General features: G+C 41.4%; 1 protein-coding gene across 4 annotated transcripts in view; it reads left to right on the forward strand.

Annotated features, from left to right (window-relative positions):
- The window catches only part of schip1 (schwannomin interacting protein 1), a 374,676-nt gene extending 358,306 nt beyond the window's left edge, over nt 1–16,370 (forward strand). For all 4 annotated transcript variants that reach the window (XM_015951057.3, XM_015951058.3, XM_015951061.3 and 1 more), the window contains 6 exons: nt 4,574–4,692; nt 5,739–5,856; nt 6,197–6,394; nt 12,987–13,110; nt 13,639–13,732; nt 16,087–16,370. In XM_015951057.3, the coding sequence (XP_015806543.1) occupies nt 4,574–4,692; nt 5,739–5,856; nt 6,197–6,394; nt 12,987–13,110; nt 13,639–13,732; nt 16,087–16,138 (705 nt within the window). In that variant the 3' untranslated portion in view covers nt 16,139–16,370. The remainder of the gene's footprint in view (nt 1–4,573; nt 4,693–5,738; nt 5,857–6,196; nt 6,395–12,986; nt 13,111–13,638; nt 13,733–16,086) is intronic.
- The last annotated feature ends 3,277 nt before the right edge of the window (nt 16,371–19,647 follow it).

The following is a 19,647-nucleotide window of genomic DNA, read 5'->3' on the forward strand; positions in this document are numbered from 1 at the left end:
ACAAACACACACAAGCAAGAGGGTCTTGCACTGGGAGTCTGATGCAGTTAGAACCAGTGATTTTTGAGTCCAACTGCAAATCTGCGAAGGGTTTTAATGGAAATGTATCTCAGCTCATCTGAAATGGCTGCATTCATGGACGTAATTTTTGGGGGGGACAGGGGGGACATGTCCCCCCCACTTTTTCCAAAGTCAAGTTTTGACCCCTGCACTTTTTACCATCCAAAAACAACATTACGCTATATTAAATTGAAACTGGTTGAGCTCTAGGACCGAGCAGAAAACAACCGTTTGTGTTGAAGCCTGTTTCCCATTAGAGCATACTGTAAAGATACACCCCCCCCCCCCCCCCCCACACACACACACACACACACACACACACTTCTAAAGTGAAAATTACGTCCATGGCTGCATTCCATTTAAAGTGGAGACAGAGGAACATCAGGGTTGGTAAGGAGGTAAAAGAGATGAAGAAATAATGATTTTAATTGGAAAGTTTGTGTTTTTGGAGCATCTATGCTCCTGATGTTGCACAACTTAAGAAATGATCACAGGAAGAATGAGGCCAAGCTCAGAATGTTTTCATATCTGGTCAAAAGTATGTAGTTTAACCAGTTATTGCGGTTATTTTGTTTACAAACGTTAAAATGTAATAAAAGTGTCCAAGTACATGTAAGAATCATTGTATTTTTACACATTTTTACCTTTATTTTCTATTCCAACTCCTCCTTTTGGGGCATTTTAACCCTCTCAGGCTCAAAATGAGTTTTGATGAAAGGACTAACAGTCCTTCAGGGGTACTTCTGAGTTAAAAAATGCTCATGAAATACGTACGTGGAGTAACCGGGTAGGTCAATCAATCAATCGGATTTTATTCATGAAGCGCTTTTCAAGCAAAGTGCGATTCAAAGTGCTTTACAGAAAGGTAGGTAGGTTTTAACGGTGCAAATCTGCACCGCCTGCCTCCAGAGGGTTGAGTCAAATTGTAAAAATAGTCATCTTTTGTCAAAATTAAATTTTTATCTGTCACAAATAAAACATGATACTAGTTTTTAAAAATAGTTTGTCCTGATTATGAAACCAGACATGAAGGACGATTTTATGTTGTTTTCCATCACATTTCATTTATTTATTTATGAAGCCCCTTCTGCGACCAATGCAGACACCCAAGGTGCTGAACACAACACAATAAAACATAAAACCATCAGAATAAAATATAATAATCATAAAACCAACATCAAATCAATTAAAAGAGGAGGGTAAAATCAAAATATAAAATCCTGAAAAATATTAAGAGGCCGGGGCATCGAAACCGGGTAAAATTTGCTAATCCTGGAATGCCTCGACAAAAAAATGGGTCTTAAGGCGAGTCTTAAAAACCCCCAATGAGGGTGACTGACGCACCACCAAAGGCAACTGGTTCCAAAGCGCAGGTGCCAACACCGAGAACGCACGGTCCCACCGTGACCTGCACTTAGTGCGTGGAACGATCAACAGCTCCCTGCCAGCTGAGCGAAGGGCCCGCGAGGGGGCATGCCTATGCAAAAGGTTGCCAAGATATGCTGGAGCAGTTCCTTGTAAGGCCTTGTATGTCAGTACCAAGACCTTGAATTTTGCAGCCAGTGAAGGGATGCCAACACAGGGGTGATATGCTCCCTGCGCCTAGTGCCTGTCACGAACCTAGCGGCTGAGTTTTGAACTAACTGAGGGCGTGCTACCGCACCCTGACTAAGGCCGACATACAGTGCATTGCATTAGTCGAGCCTTGAAAGAACAAAAGCATGTGTGACAGTCTCTAAATGTACTCTGGACAGCAGGGGCTTAATTCTGGCTAGTCGGCGTGAGTAAAAAAAAAAAACACGATCGCACAACCTGGTTGATTTGCGCGTCGAATTTAAGGGCTGAGTCCAGTTGCACTCCCAAATTTCGGATGGTGGTCTTCATGTTGGATGCTAAAGGGCCCAGATTCACAGCATCGCACGGGTGTGTAGACATGCCAGGGCTAAGTACAATTACTTCAGTCTTAGCGTCATTCAGATGTAAAAAGTTTGTAGCCATCCAGGAGCGCACGTCCTCTAAGGCATCTACAAGCTTTGATATGGGCCCATCGACCCCCCGCTGAGGGACACCACGCTAATTTTTCATGTTTTTAAATCAGTTTCTTGAGCCAGTGTGTGCTAAAATGACCCTAAAATGACCTTTTACAGGGTTAATTAAAAGTCTCTCAGCCCGCGTCGCCCTCTGTGAGGAGGATACCCCAATTGCAAGTTTGCTGCCCTGAAGTCTCCCAAAAGCCCCGCTTTGTGGCAATCCATGTTTTCACCGCAGGACAGCGAGCCACACCTGGTTAGCGTTCATTGTAACGTGTTTGTCATGGTGGAGCCTCAGAAGAAACACAGAAAACATTGATCTGATGAAGCTAATAGAATAGAAATAACGCCTGACGACAATAGGAGTCAAACTAGAGTCAACATCGGGTATTTTCTGAAACACGAGAGCTCAGAGAAATGAAAACTGCATGTTTTAGATGAAGGACGCAGCTGATTTGTTTGATTTAGAGATGAACTACTCCTGTGGACACTAATGAAGGCTGAGGAGACCTTTCAGCTGTTAGATGAAGGTGCACCGGATCACAGCGAGTAGGAGAGTTTCAGTTTCTGTTTATGACAGTGAATTAAAATGAACACTAGGGGGTGCTAAAAGCAAGCCAAAAATGCTAAGTTTCCCTTTAACACGACCGACACCTTTTCTGTCTGAGTGACGTTGATTCCTCCATGCACATCTGCACTATTCAGGCATGAAAATTAAAACTTGTTGGTATGTTCATGGCTCCCAGTGTCCACGTCTTCGTGTCCCTGGTTTCTCCTCTGGGCTCTCGTGTGGAGTGGGATTATGTAAATCTTTCCTTAGTGAGGACACCAATTGTCAAGAGATAAACAATAAAAGAGGAGAAGTGGAGAAGAGGAGAAGAGGGGGTGAAAGCAGGAGAATGGAGACGAAGCGGCTTTAGGATGCTGGAGGGAAGCGGCGATAAGTGAAGTCAGGCGAGTCAAAGATAAAGAGCTCTCCAGAAGGGCCCGACCGATATATCGGCCGGCCGATATTATCGGCCGATATTGGGGTCAATAACAGTATCGGCTATCGGCCAAAAAGACTGACGATATGGCCGATATTGCACTACCTATCCAGCAGATGGCGCCAGCTTTATGAACTCATGTTGTGTGGCTCCACTCCTTTGAACTTTGAACACAAATTATTGTTTTGGAACTTTTTATTTATTTATTCTTATTTATGTTTCTTATGTGCAATTATTTCCTGTCCAGGGTGAATAAGTTCACCAAGTTAACTTCCACAGAGTGTTACTTTGTTACAAAGCACAAGTATTACGTTTTATTTATTGCTGCATTTTTATTATTTTAATATTCGTGTAGGGATTTTCTGTCCCCAAACGTGTGTGTGTTGTTAGATTCCCCAGAGTTAGCCAAGTCAGAAACAACATTTTGTAACCGGTTGTTTTAGCATAAAGCAATGGAAGGGAAGGCTTGCATTCACCTACATAAAAAAACACTACAGTGTATGTGAATTCACTTACATTGTTTTATGCTAAACTAAGAAAACCAACTGCTGCCAGATCATATTGGGCTGGTTATAAAATATTTTTTCTGACTTGTCTAACTCTGGGGAATCTTAACAAGACACAATTTTACTGAGCGGTGGAATATTCCTTTAAGCTAAAATGTGGAAACCACAGTTTTAGTGAATGTTAGATTGATGCTGTGACTGAGTTTGTGTGTTCTGTTGTTTTTGAGATCTGCTAAATAAATCTCCTTTGCATTACTTGGAAACCCGAGTGAGTTATGGAGACAGTTCTTTGGTGTGTAAGAGAGAAGAATGAAGGGTTTTAAGCTTAAGAAAATTTTTTATTAATTTTTTTTGAGGGAGATTTATCGGCCATTATGTCGGCTATCGGCCTTTGTTAAAAGTTTTATATCGGTATCAGTCTCAAAAAAAGCATATCGGTCGGGCCTTAGCCTCCAGACAACGGGTGGGATGAATCAGGCGGATGTAGACGGGATGCGGGGTGAGATGAAGGTGGATGGATTGTGGTCACTTCCTGTTTGTCAGAATCGTTTTTTTTTTTTTATATTATACAAACTTACTTTTCTTAATGTTGTAATTGTGTTCATTGCTTTCTCTGGTTTGGGTTTGGGACAGAAAATCTGATGTAGCCTCACACCCAGACTCGTGTGAGTCCTTGCTGTTTGGTGAGACACCAGCGCCCCCTGGTGGTGAACAGTAAACTCCACTGGACTGTTTTTTTTTTTTTTTAGCTCATCACTTTGGATCAGAGCTTGCTAAGATGACACTGAAAACCTTTTTTACTGTAAACTAAGACAAGGCTACTGCTATGAATAAGTCCTGTTCTGGTGGTTTGTAACGGTGCTGTCAGCCAATCTAGTGGGACGTGTTAGAGCCGGGGTAGAATTTCAGCTCAGCATTTATCCTATCTCTGTAAAGAGGTCCTCAAATGTTCACGTTGAAATAACGAGTATTAATCTCTCGTCCGTCGCAGGCCCAGAAGAATGAGAGGGAGTCCATCAGGCAGAAGTTGGCCCTGGGCAGTTTCTTTGACGATGGCCCGGGCATCTACACCAGCTGCAGCAAGAGCGGCAAACCCAGCCTGTCCTCACGGTGAGACCTGCGTTACTCAAAACCTCAGTAGGCATGTGATGGGTAACTGGAAAGCACAAGAGTTAGTTTTTGAAGCATCTCTAGCTCTGGTAGATTTAAGAGTGGGAATCTTTTGGTTTTGGCAGCACGAAGATGAACAACTTAATAAATAAGAAATTAATGCCACGGATTTATTGTTGTGTAAAATAAACCAAGTAGAGGAAAAAGGATCAACAAAATGTCAGAAAACGATGTGAAAACGCCTGATGGTTTCAGACCTTTGTGGTTCTCACTTCCTAAAACACACACACACACACACACGCTTAGAGGGAGAGAGAGAGACTACCACCTCTGACACCGAGTCTTACTGGAATCGATTGTTCTGTTTGCGCTCCGGTGCGTGTTTCGTCTGAGTCACGAGTTTCTCGATACTTCTGATTAACTCTCATAAATGACAGCAAACAGATCACTGCTGCTAAAATGTGACACATTCATCAGGCATTTAGGAATTCGAATTTCAGCTAGAAAACACAGAATAACTGAAATTGTCCTCAGAACCAACAACTGACACTCAGGTGCTATTTTAAGTGGGCCGGATTGGATCTTTTTGCCGTGTGATCAATCAGCGCTGTTTGTAATTACTGAGCTGAATAAGCAGATTATTGATCGACGGTAGGATGGATCTGCACCCTACTGATTTTCTGCTCTTCTATGACATTAACACACACACACACACACACACACCCTCTCGGCCCAGATTGTACCAGACCTCCCTGAGACCTCCTGGATCGATCCATGGTGAAGAAAACAGGAGAAATGCCTAAAAACACAAGCACTCTTTACGTTTTACCCCCGAACGGCACTTTGCCCTGCACTTCCTCTTTTTCCTGAACACAAAGCAGCATCCTGCATGTTTTTAGTGCGATTGGGACAGAGCTGTGCTGAACTTAGCTCTTTGTTTCTCGTGCAGCTTGGTGACCTGAGACTCCTTCTGAACTGATTTGATGCTCATCTGCAAATGGGTTCATGCTACCTTTCTGTTCCTCTCCATCTTTGCGTCCCTGCAGGCTGCAGAGCGGCATGAACCTGCAGATCTGTTTCGTCAACGACAGCGGCAGCGACAAGGACAGCGATGCAGATGACAGCAAGACGGAGACTAGCCTGGACACGCCTCTGTCCCCGATGGTGTGCAGCTGCTTACTGAAATCCAAATAAAGTGGTTTTCTTCAGAACTGAATCGTGAGAGGAAGTGATCTGAAGCCAGGTTTCTGGTATTGATTGTGTGAAAAGTAGCAAAGTCTGGAATAAGAGCGAAGTGGTAAAGCAGAGATATCCCCCCTGATTTAGAGACGTAATTGGTCGTGTGTGAAAGTTTTCACTCACGTGTTCTGAAGCTGGGTGTTTGCCAATGATGTCAGCATGAAGTAAATACACATTGAACTACCAAGAATACTGAAAAGTAAACTTCATCTCATCTCCTGTTTCTTCCCAAATCTCTTTTCTGTTCCTCCTCCTTCGGTCGCAGTCCAAGCAGAGCTCCTCCTACTCGGACAGAGACACCACGGAGGACGACTCCGAGTCCCTGGAGGACATGGACTTCTTGAGTCGACAGAAAAAGCTGCAGGCGGAGGCGAAACTGGCCCTGGCGATGGCCAAACCCATGGCTAAGATGCAGGTGGAGGTGGAGAAACAGAACCGCAAAAAGTCTCCAGTGGCCGACCTGGTCAGTGACCAAAATCAGACTAAAATGCTTCATTTTTTTTGTTTTATTTCACTTTTTTAAAGTTCAATTTTAATGATTTACTGATATTTATCTTGTGAAAGTACTACTCAAATAGCCTTTTGTGGCAAAAATCAAATTCTAATCTATTAATAAAAACATTTTCTCCAATGTATTAAAATCCAATTAATTGATCTCGTCAATATTTTCAATATATAATGACAAATTATCAGTTTTCTGTACATAATTATAATTTATTTTTTCAGTCTGATCCGTTTCTTTGCATTTCCATCTGGCGTTAATCATCTTATTTTGATTTTAGCACCCTCTGGTGTCCGTTAGTAAAAGAAAATGTGAAACGTATCTCCTCGCTGTGCGGGTTTAACACCTTAAGCCATCAGCTGAAATGTCTCCTCAGCCTTCATTACTGTCTACAGGAATGATTCATCTCTAAATCAAACACATCAGCTGTGTTCATGATCTAACACATGCAGAAAACAAGCTGGAAGACGACTGTAGCACCAGGCATGTTAGCTCCTCTTTATTGAGTCCAACAGGGACCGGAACGGCACTCTGACGTTGCAAAGGCCACAGAGAGGGGTGGGGGGTCTGAGTGACATTCCATTAACCCTATAAAGGCCTAAAAAAATGAAATATTGCATAGTATGGCTTTAAAGTACAAGTTTAAGCGCTTTGAAGCTCCTTAAATTATTACAAAGTTGTATAATTTAAACGTTTTTCCATCGTATTTTACACCGTGGAGGAAGGAAATCACGTCGTCCATGTCGCCTGGCTCTGCTTTTATTCCCTTATCCTCCAGCCCCATTTAGTGCGAGGAAGGTGACGGCGACCCTGCTCATCATTATTTCATCCGTTTTTATCTGCCCCGCTGCCACGCTCGCCCAGAGACCCCCACACACTTCCCAGCAGTGTCACGCCAGGGCACACGATATTTTCCAGCAGAAACGCTTTACTTATTCAGAGGAGAGGAGGGCGGCTCGAGCAGGTCTATCTATAATTCATACAGCAGAAAGCATCAACTTGGGTGTTTTAGAGATGTAGCTCTGCTCTGCAGTCGGAGGACATCGCTGTCACATTCAGACTGAGCACACGGTGAATGTTAAGCTGTTCTAAGGCTACAGCTGCCTGCTCTGTCAACAGGTCCAGAGATCCGTTAAACCAGTCAGGACAAATCCTCAAAGCATCCTGAGAACGATGATGATAAAGGTTACCGAGACTAAAAGGAGGTAGCACACTGCTGATGTCAATAAGACAGAAGATTGTCTACAAACACTAACAAAAGGAAATTAGGCTCACATAATTAGGCCAGAGAAAGGCTAAATTCATGTTTATTTTATCATAATGATATCGATGCTGTTTATAATTGAATTAGACAGCATAAAGGTTTGATTGTACATTACAATGTGATACATGAGACAACACCCGATACAATAAATGAGATGTCATGTTACGATAAAATGTGACACAAAACAAATCTTTTTATTTATTTATTTATTTATTTCATTTATCCATCTGTGTTTTGTGTTGTGATACTGCATCAATATTTAAAAACAGCGTATTTACACGCCAACATTTACTGTATTCCTTTGGAGTGGTGCAGTTCACACTCTGACCACTAGGTGGCTGCATTTTTATCGCCTTCATTCTGACGAAACATCGAGATCTCGCTATAACGTTGGATGTGTCTTGGAAACGTCTGGCCTGAGTTTTCAATTTAAATTCAGTCTTGTGCTATTATCGTTGGGCTTTCCGTATCACAATATATCGATATATCGTCTCCCCTGTATTGTGATGTATATCGTATCACCAGATTCCCTTATTTGGCTAGTTTGATTTTAAAAACACCTTGGGTTAACTCGGTTTGCTTTCATTAAAGCTGCTTTAGCGACTCCACAGAACAAGCTAGGTTTTGAACGCAAGCATGTTCACGGAACACCCACCCTCCCTTTGGGTATCTTCCCTGAGACACCTGCTAGAACGAGACACCCGCATTTCAGGAGGAAACAAGATAGTGCTTAACACCAGTCCAAACGTCTTTTGTTGTCCGTGACATCAAACGGTGTTTTAATTTGGAGACGTTGGTAGTTTGTCCTAAAGTTGAAGAGGTAGCAGCCGGCTGTTTCTCCTCCTCTGTTATTGAGCAGAGAACCTCTCACACCAGTGGTGTTCTGGTGCTAAATGCACGAGTGCGTAATGATTGGAGGACTCCGGGAAGTGCGGTGGTTCAGCGAGACCAACAACCAGGTGGTCCGATAGTTGCTTTTAGTCCAAAACGTGTTTTGGGACAACTGCAAGATGACTACTTTATTATCTTTTTGTTTATTTTTAATCTTCACAATATTTTTATAGCTATACGATGTTAGAAGGCTGTTAATAGGCAACAAAGAATGTTTTAAGCAAATTCAAATTTACCACTTCAGCTTTAAACTACACCCAGACACGAATACCGTAATTTCTGGACTATAGAGCGCACCTCAATATAAGCCACACCAACAAAAAAAAGGTCAAACACAAGCCGCGGCGCAGCAGCCACATGCAGGTCTCCGGCGCACCGCGCATGTACGGCCATAACATAAGATAATTAGACAGAAAGACGCTATACGGAGGTTTTTCATTGTTGTTTTAATTCAACAAAACGAATTTTAAACCCAGGTGAACGTGCCTGCAAGTTTAGAAAAGAAAACAGCACTGATAGCATTCATATTTCTGGATGGTTATAAAATAAAAACAGCACTGACACGTTATTACCGGTAATTTGCATGTTTAGAAGAAAAGAACAGCGCTGACACAGCATTAATAAGCCCTGGATGATTAGAAAATAAAAACTGCACACAAAACATGCCTGGTTAGTAAATAAAACACACTTGCCTACCAGAAAAAGTCATTCGCTCTCATCTTCCTCTTGCGCACTAAAGCCATTAAAGTCCTCTTCTTCAGTGTCGGAGTTGAACAGCCTCAGAAGAGCTTCGTCACATACCTTTTCTGTGGCGATGTCAGTGTCGCTGTCCGTGTTGCTGTCATCATCCCCGGGTGAAGCTGGCTTGAATGAGTTCTTCCCGCTGCCGTCTCCAGCGCCGAACCATGGATTCATTCATGCCAAGCTTACGTGTGGCAGCACTGTTTCCCTCCTTTACTGCCAGATCGATGGCCTTCAGCTTAAATGTGGCATCATATGAACTCATACATGTAGTTATCATGATGAGGGGGTATGGGTTTGAAAAAGATTCTTCGTCGTGCCGGCTGCTTGCCTGTGCTGAATTAAAATGAGCACTCTTTTCGATTTCCACTTTTGACTTCCACCTGTTTCACTTTCTGCTAAAGCGCCCCCTGCAGGTGAAGGAAAATCTTCAGTAAAGCCGCACCTCATTATAAGCCGCATGGTTCAAAGCGTGGGGAAAAAGTAGCGGCTTATAGTCCGGAAAATACGGTGCTAGTTTATGGGGCAGTTTTTAAATTTTGTGGCGCAAATTCCAACAAATCAGGGACATTTTCTAAAAGAAGAACAAAGACAATTTAACCATAAATAACAACAGTACTAGTAGGTGTTGTGTACGAAGTTTCAGTGACATAACTAGTTTATGTGAGAGAAAATTAATTGGAATTTTTTTTAATCCCCCATAAAAAAGTTTTTTTTGGGAGTGAATGTTCCAGGAGTGTGGGTTTTCCTGCACTCCCCAAAAAAATCCTACGAAATAAATAGTTGAGATGAAGTGAGATGCTTTTCGTAAAGGGTTGTAGAAACTTCACCTCTGTGGCTAAAAGTTTTCGTCCCCGGCTTGGCTGAGAAACTAGTCAAGTTCCTCCCTCTGTTATCAAGTCTTCAAAGGAGAACCGAGTTGTAGCAGAAGGTTATTTTGATTAGTCAACCACAGAAACTAAACCTGGAGTTAAGAGTTGAGTCAACAGAAATGCTGATGAACTGCATTTCCCATCCTTAGACTCTGACATAACACCTCTCCTCTCGTCACCCATGAAACCGAAACTGACGCATAGCCTTGTGCGGACACTTGTGAAAGTGAAAGAGTTTTTGGAAATGCTAGAAAAGGGACCTCCCCTACTCTAAGCTTGTTTATCAGAGGTGAAACTGGGAGGAAGAGAGAAACAAGGTTGTGATATTGTTGACATCAGGAAGACGTGTTTTGTTTGGTTTGGTTTTTGCGTGTGGCGTTGCGCCAAGAGGCAAACTGAAAGCACAAAACAAACATAATCCGAGCTAGAAATAAAGGCTTTTGCTAAACAAAAATTAGAAATACTCTCAAAAATTAAACTGTTAAAGAAATAAAAATGGTAAATATAAGTATATGTATAGCGCCTTCTTGGGGTTCTACAACCCCCCAAGGCGCTTCACAACACAATCACTCATTCACACGCTGGTGGGGATGAGCTACGTTGTAGCCACAGCTGCCCTGGGGCGCACTGACAGAGGCGAGGCTGTCAAACACGGGCGCCACCGGTCCCTCCGATCACCACCAGCAGGCAAGGCGGGTTAAGTGCCTTGCCCAAGGACACAACAGCAGCATTCTCTGGTCGGAAATGGGATCAAACCTGCAACCTTCTGATTACTGGACAACCCGCTCCACCTCCTGAGCTACTGCTGCCCAAAGTGAAGATTATACCAACGGCCGTTTCTCAATATGCGTACTTGTCTGTACTCGTGTACTTGTGAGACGTCAGTAACCATGGCCCAAGAACTGTTCCAAGTATGTATCGTGGCAAGTTCACTCAAAATTCCCAGATGTGTTTTTGCTCCGCCCATTCCATCGAGGATGCATCAATGCATCATTCTGCGAACTTGGGACAGCAAAGTGTCCCACAATGCATTGTGTCACAAACCGAACGGCAGGCTCATAACTGTAGTATTTAATATAGTCGTCTGTTATTGTAAATAATAGTAACCTGTAAATTTTGCTGTTTGTTTGTTTCCAGATTCTTGACGATTTGTCAAAATGCTAATTAGCTAACCCGCTATCCAAATAAACGCAGTGTTGCCTAAAACAGCGTTTTTCTCTGTATTGATGGGAAAAGAAAAAAAATGTTTTTCTTCATTTAACAGCGGGAAATGTTGGTATTTGATCCGTTTTGATTATACAAATAATATGTAATCATTATTTAGGGACAAATCGTTGCCATCACGCAACGAAGTATGGTTCTGTTCCAAATGCCGTCATCGTCTTCCCATACTCGGTAGAATGGATCTTCTGGTGTATCAGCCAAGTACATACTTGTGAAGTACACAAGAACGTACTAGTGAGAAGCGGCCGCGGTCATCGGTAGCTTTAGGATGATTCTAAGGACCCATTACTGACAGGGGCCCCAAAAATTCTTTCGTTTTTGTTGATTTTTTTATTACTTATTTTTAATGTGGCTTTTGCATTTGGTTGAACCTTCTGGGCCACCATACAAAAAAGACAAAAAATTATATTTTAATATGTGTTAACATTTTATATGAATTATTTTATTTTACTTACCCCGAAATTCACTTCAGTTTATTACTACAGCTCCAAATCACTAGTCATCTCAAGACATTTTACAAAGTTAACGCTCCAATTGAACCTCTTTATCACTGCTTTGAGTTCAGCTCATTATTCCAACTAGTTAAACGTTTCCTACATAAGGAACCCAGCAGGTTGCATCGAGTCACTGACTAGTGTCGGAGACTTTACAGCAGCCCTCACACTAAGTGAGCATGCAGCAACAGTGGAGAGGAAAACTCCCTTTTAACAGGAAGAAACCTCCAACAGAACCTGGATCAGCATGAGCAGCCATTCTCCACGACTCACTGGAGGTTTGAGAAGACAAAGCAGACGCTCACACACACACACACACACGCACACATTCAGATAATTATCTTTAGACAACCATCAACAACTGTATACCTTTCTAAGTCAACATAATTCAGCATGGCCTAGACCCGCTGCTCCTCCACATCAAGAGGAGCCAGTTGAGGTGGCTCGGGCATCTGGTTAGGATGCCTCCTGGGCACCTCCCTGGTGAGGTTTTCCGGGCACGTCCAACTGGGAGGAGACCCATGGGAAGACCCAGGACACGCTGGAGGGACTATGTCCTTCAGCTGGCCAGGGAACACCTTGGGATTCCCCCAGAAGAGCTGGCCCAAGTGTCTGAGTAGCAGGAAGTCTGGGCCTCTCTGCTTAGGCTGCTGACCCCGCGACCTGACTCCGGATAAGTGGCTGGAAATGGATGGCTGGATGGATGGATGGATGGATGGATGGATGGATGGATGGAAATACAAAAAAGTTGGCTAAAAATCAGTCAATCAAAGCCGTTTCATTCTTATTTCACAAAAACGAGAGTGATTCATAACATACACTACAAACAATACAGGCTAAAGCATGTGTGCATACAATTATTGAGTCTGACGCTTTAAAGTGACAACAAATTTAAAAGCCCAGTATTCATTGCAGGAATGCGTTTGACCCGCTAACTTTAAAGAATAATATTCAGGGTAGCACAGGTTAGTGTGTGTTTTTATCGTAAAGTGTGCCACTGTAGAACGCACAAAAACTAAGTTGTGTTTATTGTCTCTCTCTCTCCTCCCCCCTCCCTCCCTCCCCAGCTTCCACACATGCCTCACATCAGCGAGTGTCTAATGAAGAGGAGTCTGAAACCCACCGACCTGAGAGATATGACTCTGGGGCAGCTTCAGGTTATAGTAAATGACCTGCACTCCCAGATTGAAAGTGAGTTGACCGCGTGCGCACACACACACACACACACACACACACACACACACACACACACACACACACACACACACACACAGAATGTGACAGTACTTTTAAATGCATTAGTCACATCAGAGCTGGTACCAGTCAGCAGCTTCCCCCCTGGGTGTTTACTGTCACCACTTTGTACACATGGATGAATAATCTCTCATCTTACATTTAGCAGCTTCAGAAATCCCCTTAACTCCTAAATCATGAGCGAGTTTTCACCTAAAAAATTTGTCATTCCCCTCAAACACGCCTTCAACCCAGGATTTGTGTTCTTCTGGTAAGGCTGAGGCAACAAATGCTTCCGCTTGTGATGGGACGTCTGACTTGTTTCTGCCGTTTCTTGCGTCGGAGGTCGTTTCACGAGGGAGATTTCAACAGAATGGATCCCCGCTGAAAGTTTTGACGAAAGTGGTTTTTGTGGTTCCTGTACAATAAACTTGTTGAAATAGCTGCCATGTCTCATCTTAATACCCCTTCCCGTTGTCACTCCAGGTCTGAACGAGGAACTGGTGCAGCTGCTGCTGATTCGTGATGAACTCCACATGGAGCAAGACGCCATGCTGGTTGACATAGAAGACCTCACCAGGTGATTAAAATGTTGAAAGGGGACTTTTTTTCTTAAAGATGAGCAAGTCAAATATAAAACGGGAGGGTTATTTTTCTCTTTTCTACATCACTGTCAGTTTCACAACGCTCAAGGAAGACCTGTTCATTCAACGCCTCATCATTTCTAGAAAACAACAGAAAAAGCAAAAGCACCGTTGGTTATCAGGAAGGCAACACATGTTGTATTCCCAACTTTTATCACATATGAAGACGTTCTCTTATAAGTTTCTAACATTTGTAAAACAAAATTTGAGGAATTCTGCCAAGTATTCACAAGCTGGCAGGGACTGGTGGTCAGGGCAGGTCCCATATTAATAATGTTACCCATTATGTTGCTGCCCAGCATTAATGTGTTTCACACACTCAAGTGATTATGTCTGATCTTGTCTTGTCTTGATCTGGTCAGTGCCGCTGTAAAATCGTGTTTTTTCCAACTCCGCATCCGTCCAAATTAAGAACCGTTTTATCCAGAAAAAAATTTGGAATCAGTTGTTCATGCCTTCATCACATTCAGGCTCGACTACTCGAATGCAGTTTTGCTGGGTGTCAATAAGTCAACCCTCGCCCGACTTCAACTCGTTCAAAACGCAGCTGCTAGATTCCTAACGCGTACCGACAGGCGCCAGCATACAACACCAGTTCTCAAATCCCTTCATTGGTCACCCGTCACTTTCAGGGTCCAATATAAAATGCTACTTTTTGTTTTCAAATCCCTCCATGGTCTTGCCCCTGTGTACTTACCTGATCTTCTTTCAATTTATACTCCCGGTCGCACACTCAGGTCCTCCAGCCTGTTGCTCCTCGAGGTCCCGAAAGCGTGTTACAAATCACGCGGACCAAGAGCTTTCTCTGTCGCCGGTCCTAAACTGTGGAACGAACTTCCAGTCACAGTTGGACTGGCATCCACCTTGGCAGATTTTAAGTCTAGACTAAAGACACTATTTTACCCTTGCTTTTAATAGTTAGCTGTTAGTTTGGTTTTTACTACTCTTATCATCCATTGTAAGGTTTTTATTGGTACTTTTTTATCGGCTTGTCTTTTTTTATTGTTGGCTGTACTTTATAGTACTGTTTTATGTTTTTTCTCTCTATTATTGTGCGACTGTTCAGCACTTTGGTCAGCCGTATGGCTGTGTTTTTAAAGTGCTATATAAATAAAGGTGGTTTGGTATGGTATGGAAATCTAGCTTGTCCAGTGTGTGTCCTTTATCAAACCTTCTGCAGCCCCTGTAAAAATTGGCTTTGACATTTTAGCTTTTTTGCTACATATTTTTTATCAAATCTAAATATATAAGGTTACGTCTAAATAAAGAGAAACTGTTCTGGTTTCAAACAACATATTTAGTTGAAATTCAAGCTTGGCTAATGCAAAACGGGGAAGAGATGAATTGTTATAGTTGGTCATCGTTGCTTGAACACATATAGTGTTCCTGTCCAGGTTCTCTGTCATTTAGATTTAACTTTAGGTATTTAGATTTGATTTTAAATATTCAAATGTAACTTTTTATATTTTTATATTGGTTTCTAAAGGAGCTTGAAGTGTTCAAGTGCTTTGAGATTTATTACTAAACAGGTTCATTTTTATATATTTAGATTTAAATCTAAATATTTAGTCTTACATTTATGGGTGATTTGTTGCTCGACAGACAGACAGACAGACAGGCAGGCAGGCGGGCGGGCGGGCGGGCGAGCGGGCGGGCGGGCGGACGGACGGACGGACGGACGGACAGATAGATAGATAGATAGATAGATAGATAGATAGATAGATAGATAGATAGATAGATAGATAGATAGATAGATAGATAGATAGATAGATAGATTTTGTTATAGTCTTGTGTAATTTAAATACATTTAGAAAATATTCTTAATATCTAGATTTTTCTCATTTTTATTAATTAATTTCAAATTTTACTTTCAATCCTAGGCTTTCTACTAGTTGTTAAGGTTTAACTTTATATATTAAATTTTTTATTTTAAATCTTTATGTTTGAATTAATTTATTTAAATTTGATTCAGAATAGTTTAACATTGTTGTTTGATGCTTAATGTGACAAAATATGTACCAGGTACTTCAAGGTATTGCTTTTCATTTGGCGCCCCATACACAAACAGCAGAGCGTCAGAAGCAGAGGCCTTGCATCTTATTGTCATTGAGCTCATCTTTCATCCTATAAATAACGTTTGAGGGGATTTTGCTACCTGGGAGGAGACACCGGTGCGGTCACCTGTGTTTATTTGAATAATTTTAAACAACAAGGATCTTGTTGTTTCATTTTTGTTTGTTTTTTCATTTAAATAAAATGCCACATAATTGTTTTTGCTTCTCTTTTTCAGGCATGCTGAAAGCCAGCAGAAACATTTGGCTGAGAAGACCCTTTCCAAATAAGAAGCCCGTCGCTGCTCCTCCCTTTCCCTTTCCCTCTCTGCTCCCAAAACGAGTTTTTCCCTCTGACCATTTTACCTGTGTCGATCCAAGAACCCTTCTGCTTGTCCTGAGTACTTTGCTCCCTGCTGCATCCCTTTTTCCTGCTTCTTACCCTCCCGTCCGCTCACAGACTTCACCGGTAGCAACAGCGCAGGAGAAAGACACTTGAGCTTCTCCCAGTGCTGAGGATGGAGTAGCACTTCCTGCTTCCTGGGAGAAGAGGAAACTGATTGTGTGTTGCCATAGACTCTGTCCCCAGCTTCCTGTGCAGTAATCAGCCTTGCTTTGCTACTCTTTGTTTTTAACTTTCTACATTTGCCACTGAATTATAACTGTTCAAACACAAAAATAAATGATAATTAAAAAAAAGGTGGGAAAAATATTAAATAATAGCTAAAAATGTAGAAAGTCAGTCATGGGGGGAAACAAAAGAAACAACACTGTATGAAAAAAAGCTATTTAACGCGTAACTTCTTCAGATCATTTTAAGTCGGACGATAAAGTACCGAAGCGTTTTTATTCTGCACAAATGGTAGTTTTCAACTGAGACGTGTTTTATTTGAAGGTGCTAAAAGAGAGACATGCCTGCCTTGTAGTGGACTTGTAGAGTTTGGTAACGCATTCACTCTTCAACATTTTGTGAATGTTGATTTTATTTTTTTTATTTTTTTTTTGGACACGAGTCATTTTAAATGAATAAGTGTGTTAATATCATTTTCATCCTATTGGATTCAGATATTTTATTTGAGGGGAGAAATGTTTATGTACAGAAATGTAAAATAAAGAATAAACTTTGTTTCATATTTGTTGGTTTGTTGCCGAGTTTCTGTCATCTGGATCGGTCAAGATATTTGTTCTATGAGCAGCCTCAGTTTGGTGAAACAGAGATCCGTTCTGACCAGATGGAGAGGCAGTTTGAGTGGGACCAATCACAAAGTGTTTTCTTAAACATTCATTTTTTTTAAATCAGATTAAATGAACAGGATGTGCAGATGTTGCCAGAGTTGGGATGTTTGCAGTCGTAACAAATTATTTTTAAGATGTTTCGGCCTAGCAGGCCTTAGATTATAATCCAGGAGGACAAGATGGACTCGGAGAGCTCAGTAGGATTTAGATCTTTCACTTGGTGTGGAACTCTGAAAAACAATTTTTAATGATTGTTTCTGAGTATAATCAGTCACTCTGACTTTTCCATGCAGGCTGAACATGAAAATAGTCTCCTACATTTATCTCCTGCTTTAATAATCTAATAGAAAAAAGATTTGAAAAGTATGACCACTCTATGTCAAGCAGTCGCTTGGTCTCACCCATCGGGGAAGGCTGTTGTTGGTTTAGCGTCCAGGAAACGGCATAAAACGTTTCGGCTAGCAGAAGCTAACTATTAGAATTAGCAACTCCGCCACACAGCAAAAGCTCCTTCAGGCTTATGTTATTTTTGGAGATAAAACATCCCCGTAGAGTCGCGTTGCTGTTATCCAATCCGAAGCAGGATGTCCAAATACCAGGAAATAAGACTCAGCAGATTTGTCCATGCTGATCCAGACGCTTCTGGGCTTCTTTTTTTTGCCACAATACGACGTGCAAGTCATACAATCCCACCAGAGACCACTGCTAATGTATTGATTAAACAAGTGCTCTACACCTTTAAAAATTGCAGACACATGTTGGAGGAATAGTTCCGGGTGTTGTCTAGTCATGGTCCTCAAGGGCCACCATCCTTTAGGTCAGGGGTCACCAATCTTTGTGAAGTTCAAGGCTAATTCACGGGTACTGAGCCAAATAAAGGGCTACCAGACACAATACTGACCTGTGAGGTAGAATAAAATGGTAACTGACCTGTATTTATATAGCACCTTCTAGAGCAGGGGTCACCAACCTGGTGCTCGTGAGCACGGTGGTACCCTCAGGAACCATAACAGGTTCCCACAGGCTTTTTCTCCAAATAGCCTTGGAGACAAATGCTTATAAGATAAAAAATATATATCTACTGCCCTCTTTTTTTATTAACAAATGTATTAATGTAGATTTAAAGACTACAATTTTCTATAAAAACATTAAAATATGTTTTCTATACATGAAGTTTAGTTTAACTCAAAACCATATCTATAATAAACATATGTTAATCCTTTTTCTAACAATGTTGACATTTTCAAATCTTTATCGATGCAAGTGTGATTTAAAAAGTATGCAAAAGTCCATTTATGTCAAAAATTCTACTTGGACTGAGAGACCATCTAAAGGCTCAGGAACTATTTGAAAGTGTTTTGGGTTCATTAGCTGATTAGAGTGTGACACTGAGTTTAGAACATTGAACCTTTTTACCTTATGAGCCTTTGAGTGTGGGGTATAAGCCGTAAGCCACAATCATCACAATTATAACAGATAAAGGCTTGAAATATCTGGTGTTAAATGAGAGAATCTCATGTATTAGTTTCACCTTTTAAGTTGAATTACTGACATAAAGTAACTTCTGCACCAATTTCTAATTTTTCAAGGTTCACTTGTAACTTTCTTTCCACTTTGTACCAACTTGCTAATTTTCCACCGCCGCGATTGCCCCGCTTGAACAGGTGCGAGCTTCCACTTTAAGCTCGCTTTCAAAGATTTAAGTCAGTTTCCTCTTTCTAATGAAGGAAGTGTGATCACTAGTCACAACTGCTGTCAGAGTCTAAACCATTGCTTCCTGCAGTGACTCAGCTGTGCTAATCTCGTCCATTTTTTTGTTTTCATTTTACTGAATCATTTTTTATCCAGACGAGTCGGTTGAGAGCTCATTCTCGTTCACAACGACGATCTAGAGGCAGCAGCAACAGACACATAGTTATCGTTACATCAAAGAAAAACAGAAAATATAAAAACATGCAAGATAAAAAATAAGATAAAACTGTTAGACATAAAGACGAAGGACTGTTCTCATGTATAATATGTACAAGCAATCAGAACCAACTTAAAACAATCTTTAAGTAATCAGAGACAGGCACATTGATCAGAAACTATTGATTGTAATGAATAATTGAAGGTAGATAATGGAATAGGTTGTGAGCTTCAGTGGTTTTTGCAGCTCATTCCAGTCGTTGGAAGCAGCAAACTGGAATGAGGAGTGGCCAGAAGAGGTGCAAGCTTTGGGGATAACCAGAGGGATTAAGTGAGTAATGAGATAATGATGTAACAGAATGAAATGACTGTTTTCCCCTCTCCTCTGACACAGGACTAGTCTGCATGAGATATGGTCTCAAGGTCTCATGCATAACCTGCTTATTTTCAGCTCAACGGAAGAATGAAGATTGAACTCTTTTCTTTTAATTAATCAAAGAACTCTATTTTAATAAAGCTAATAAAACCAAGTGTTAGTCAATAAATAAGATGTGACCAATCTGTGAAATCAAAATATTAATTACTTTATTGTAATCCTATAGAATATAAAGGTACTATGACTTTAAATGTTCCAACAGGACTGATCTCACGTAGCG

Source organism: Nothobranchius furzeri, chromosome 13 (assembly GCF_043380555.1).
Source record: "Nothobranchius furzeri strain GRZ-AD chromosome 13, NfurGRZ-RIMD1, whole genome shotgun sequence".
In the NCBI taxonomy this organism is placed as follows: Eukaryota; Metazoa; Chordata; class Actinopteri; order Cyprinodontiformes; family Nothobranchiidae; genus Nothobranchius; species Nothobranchius furzeri.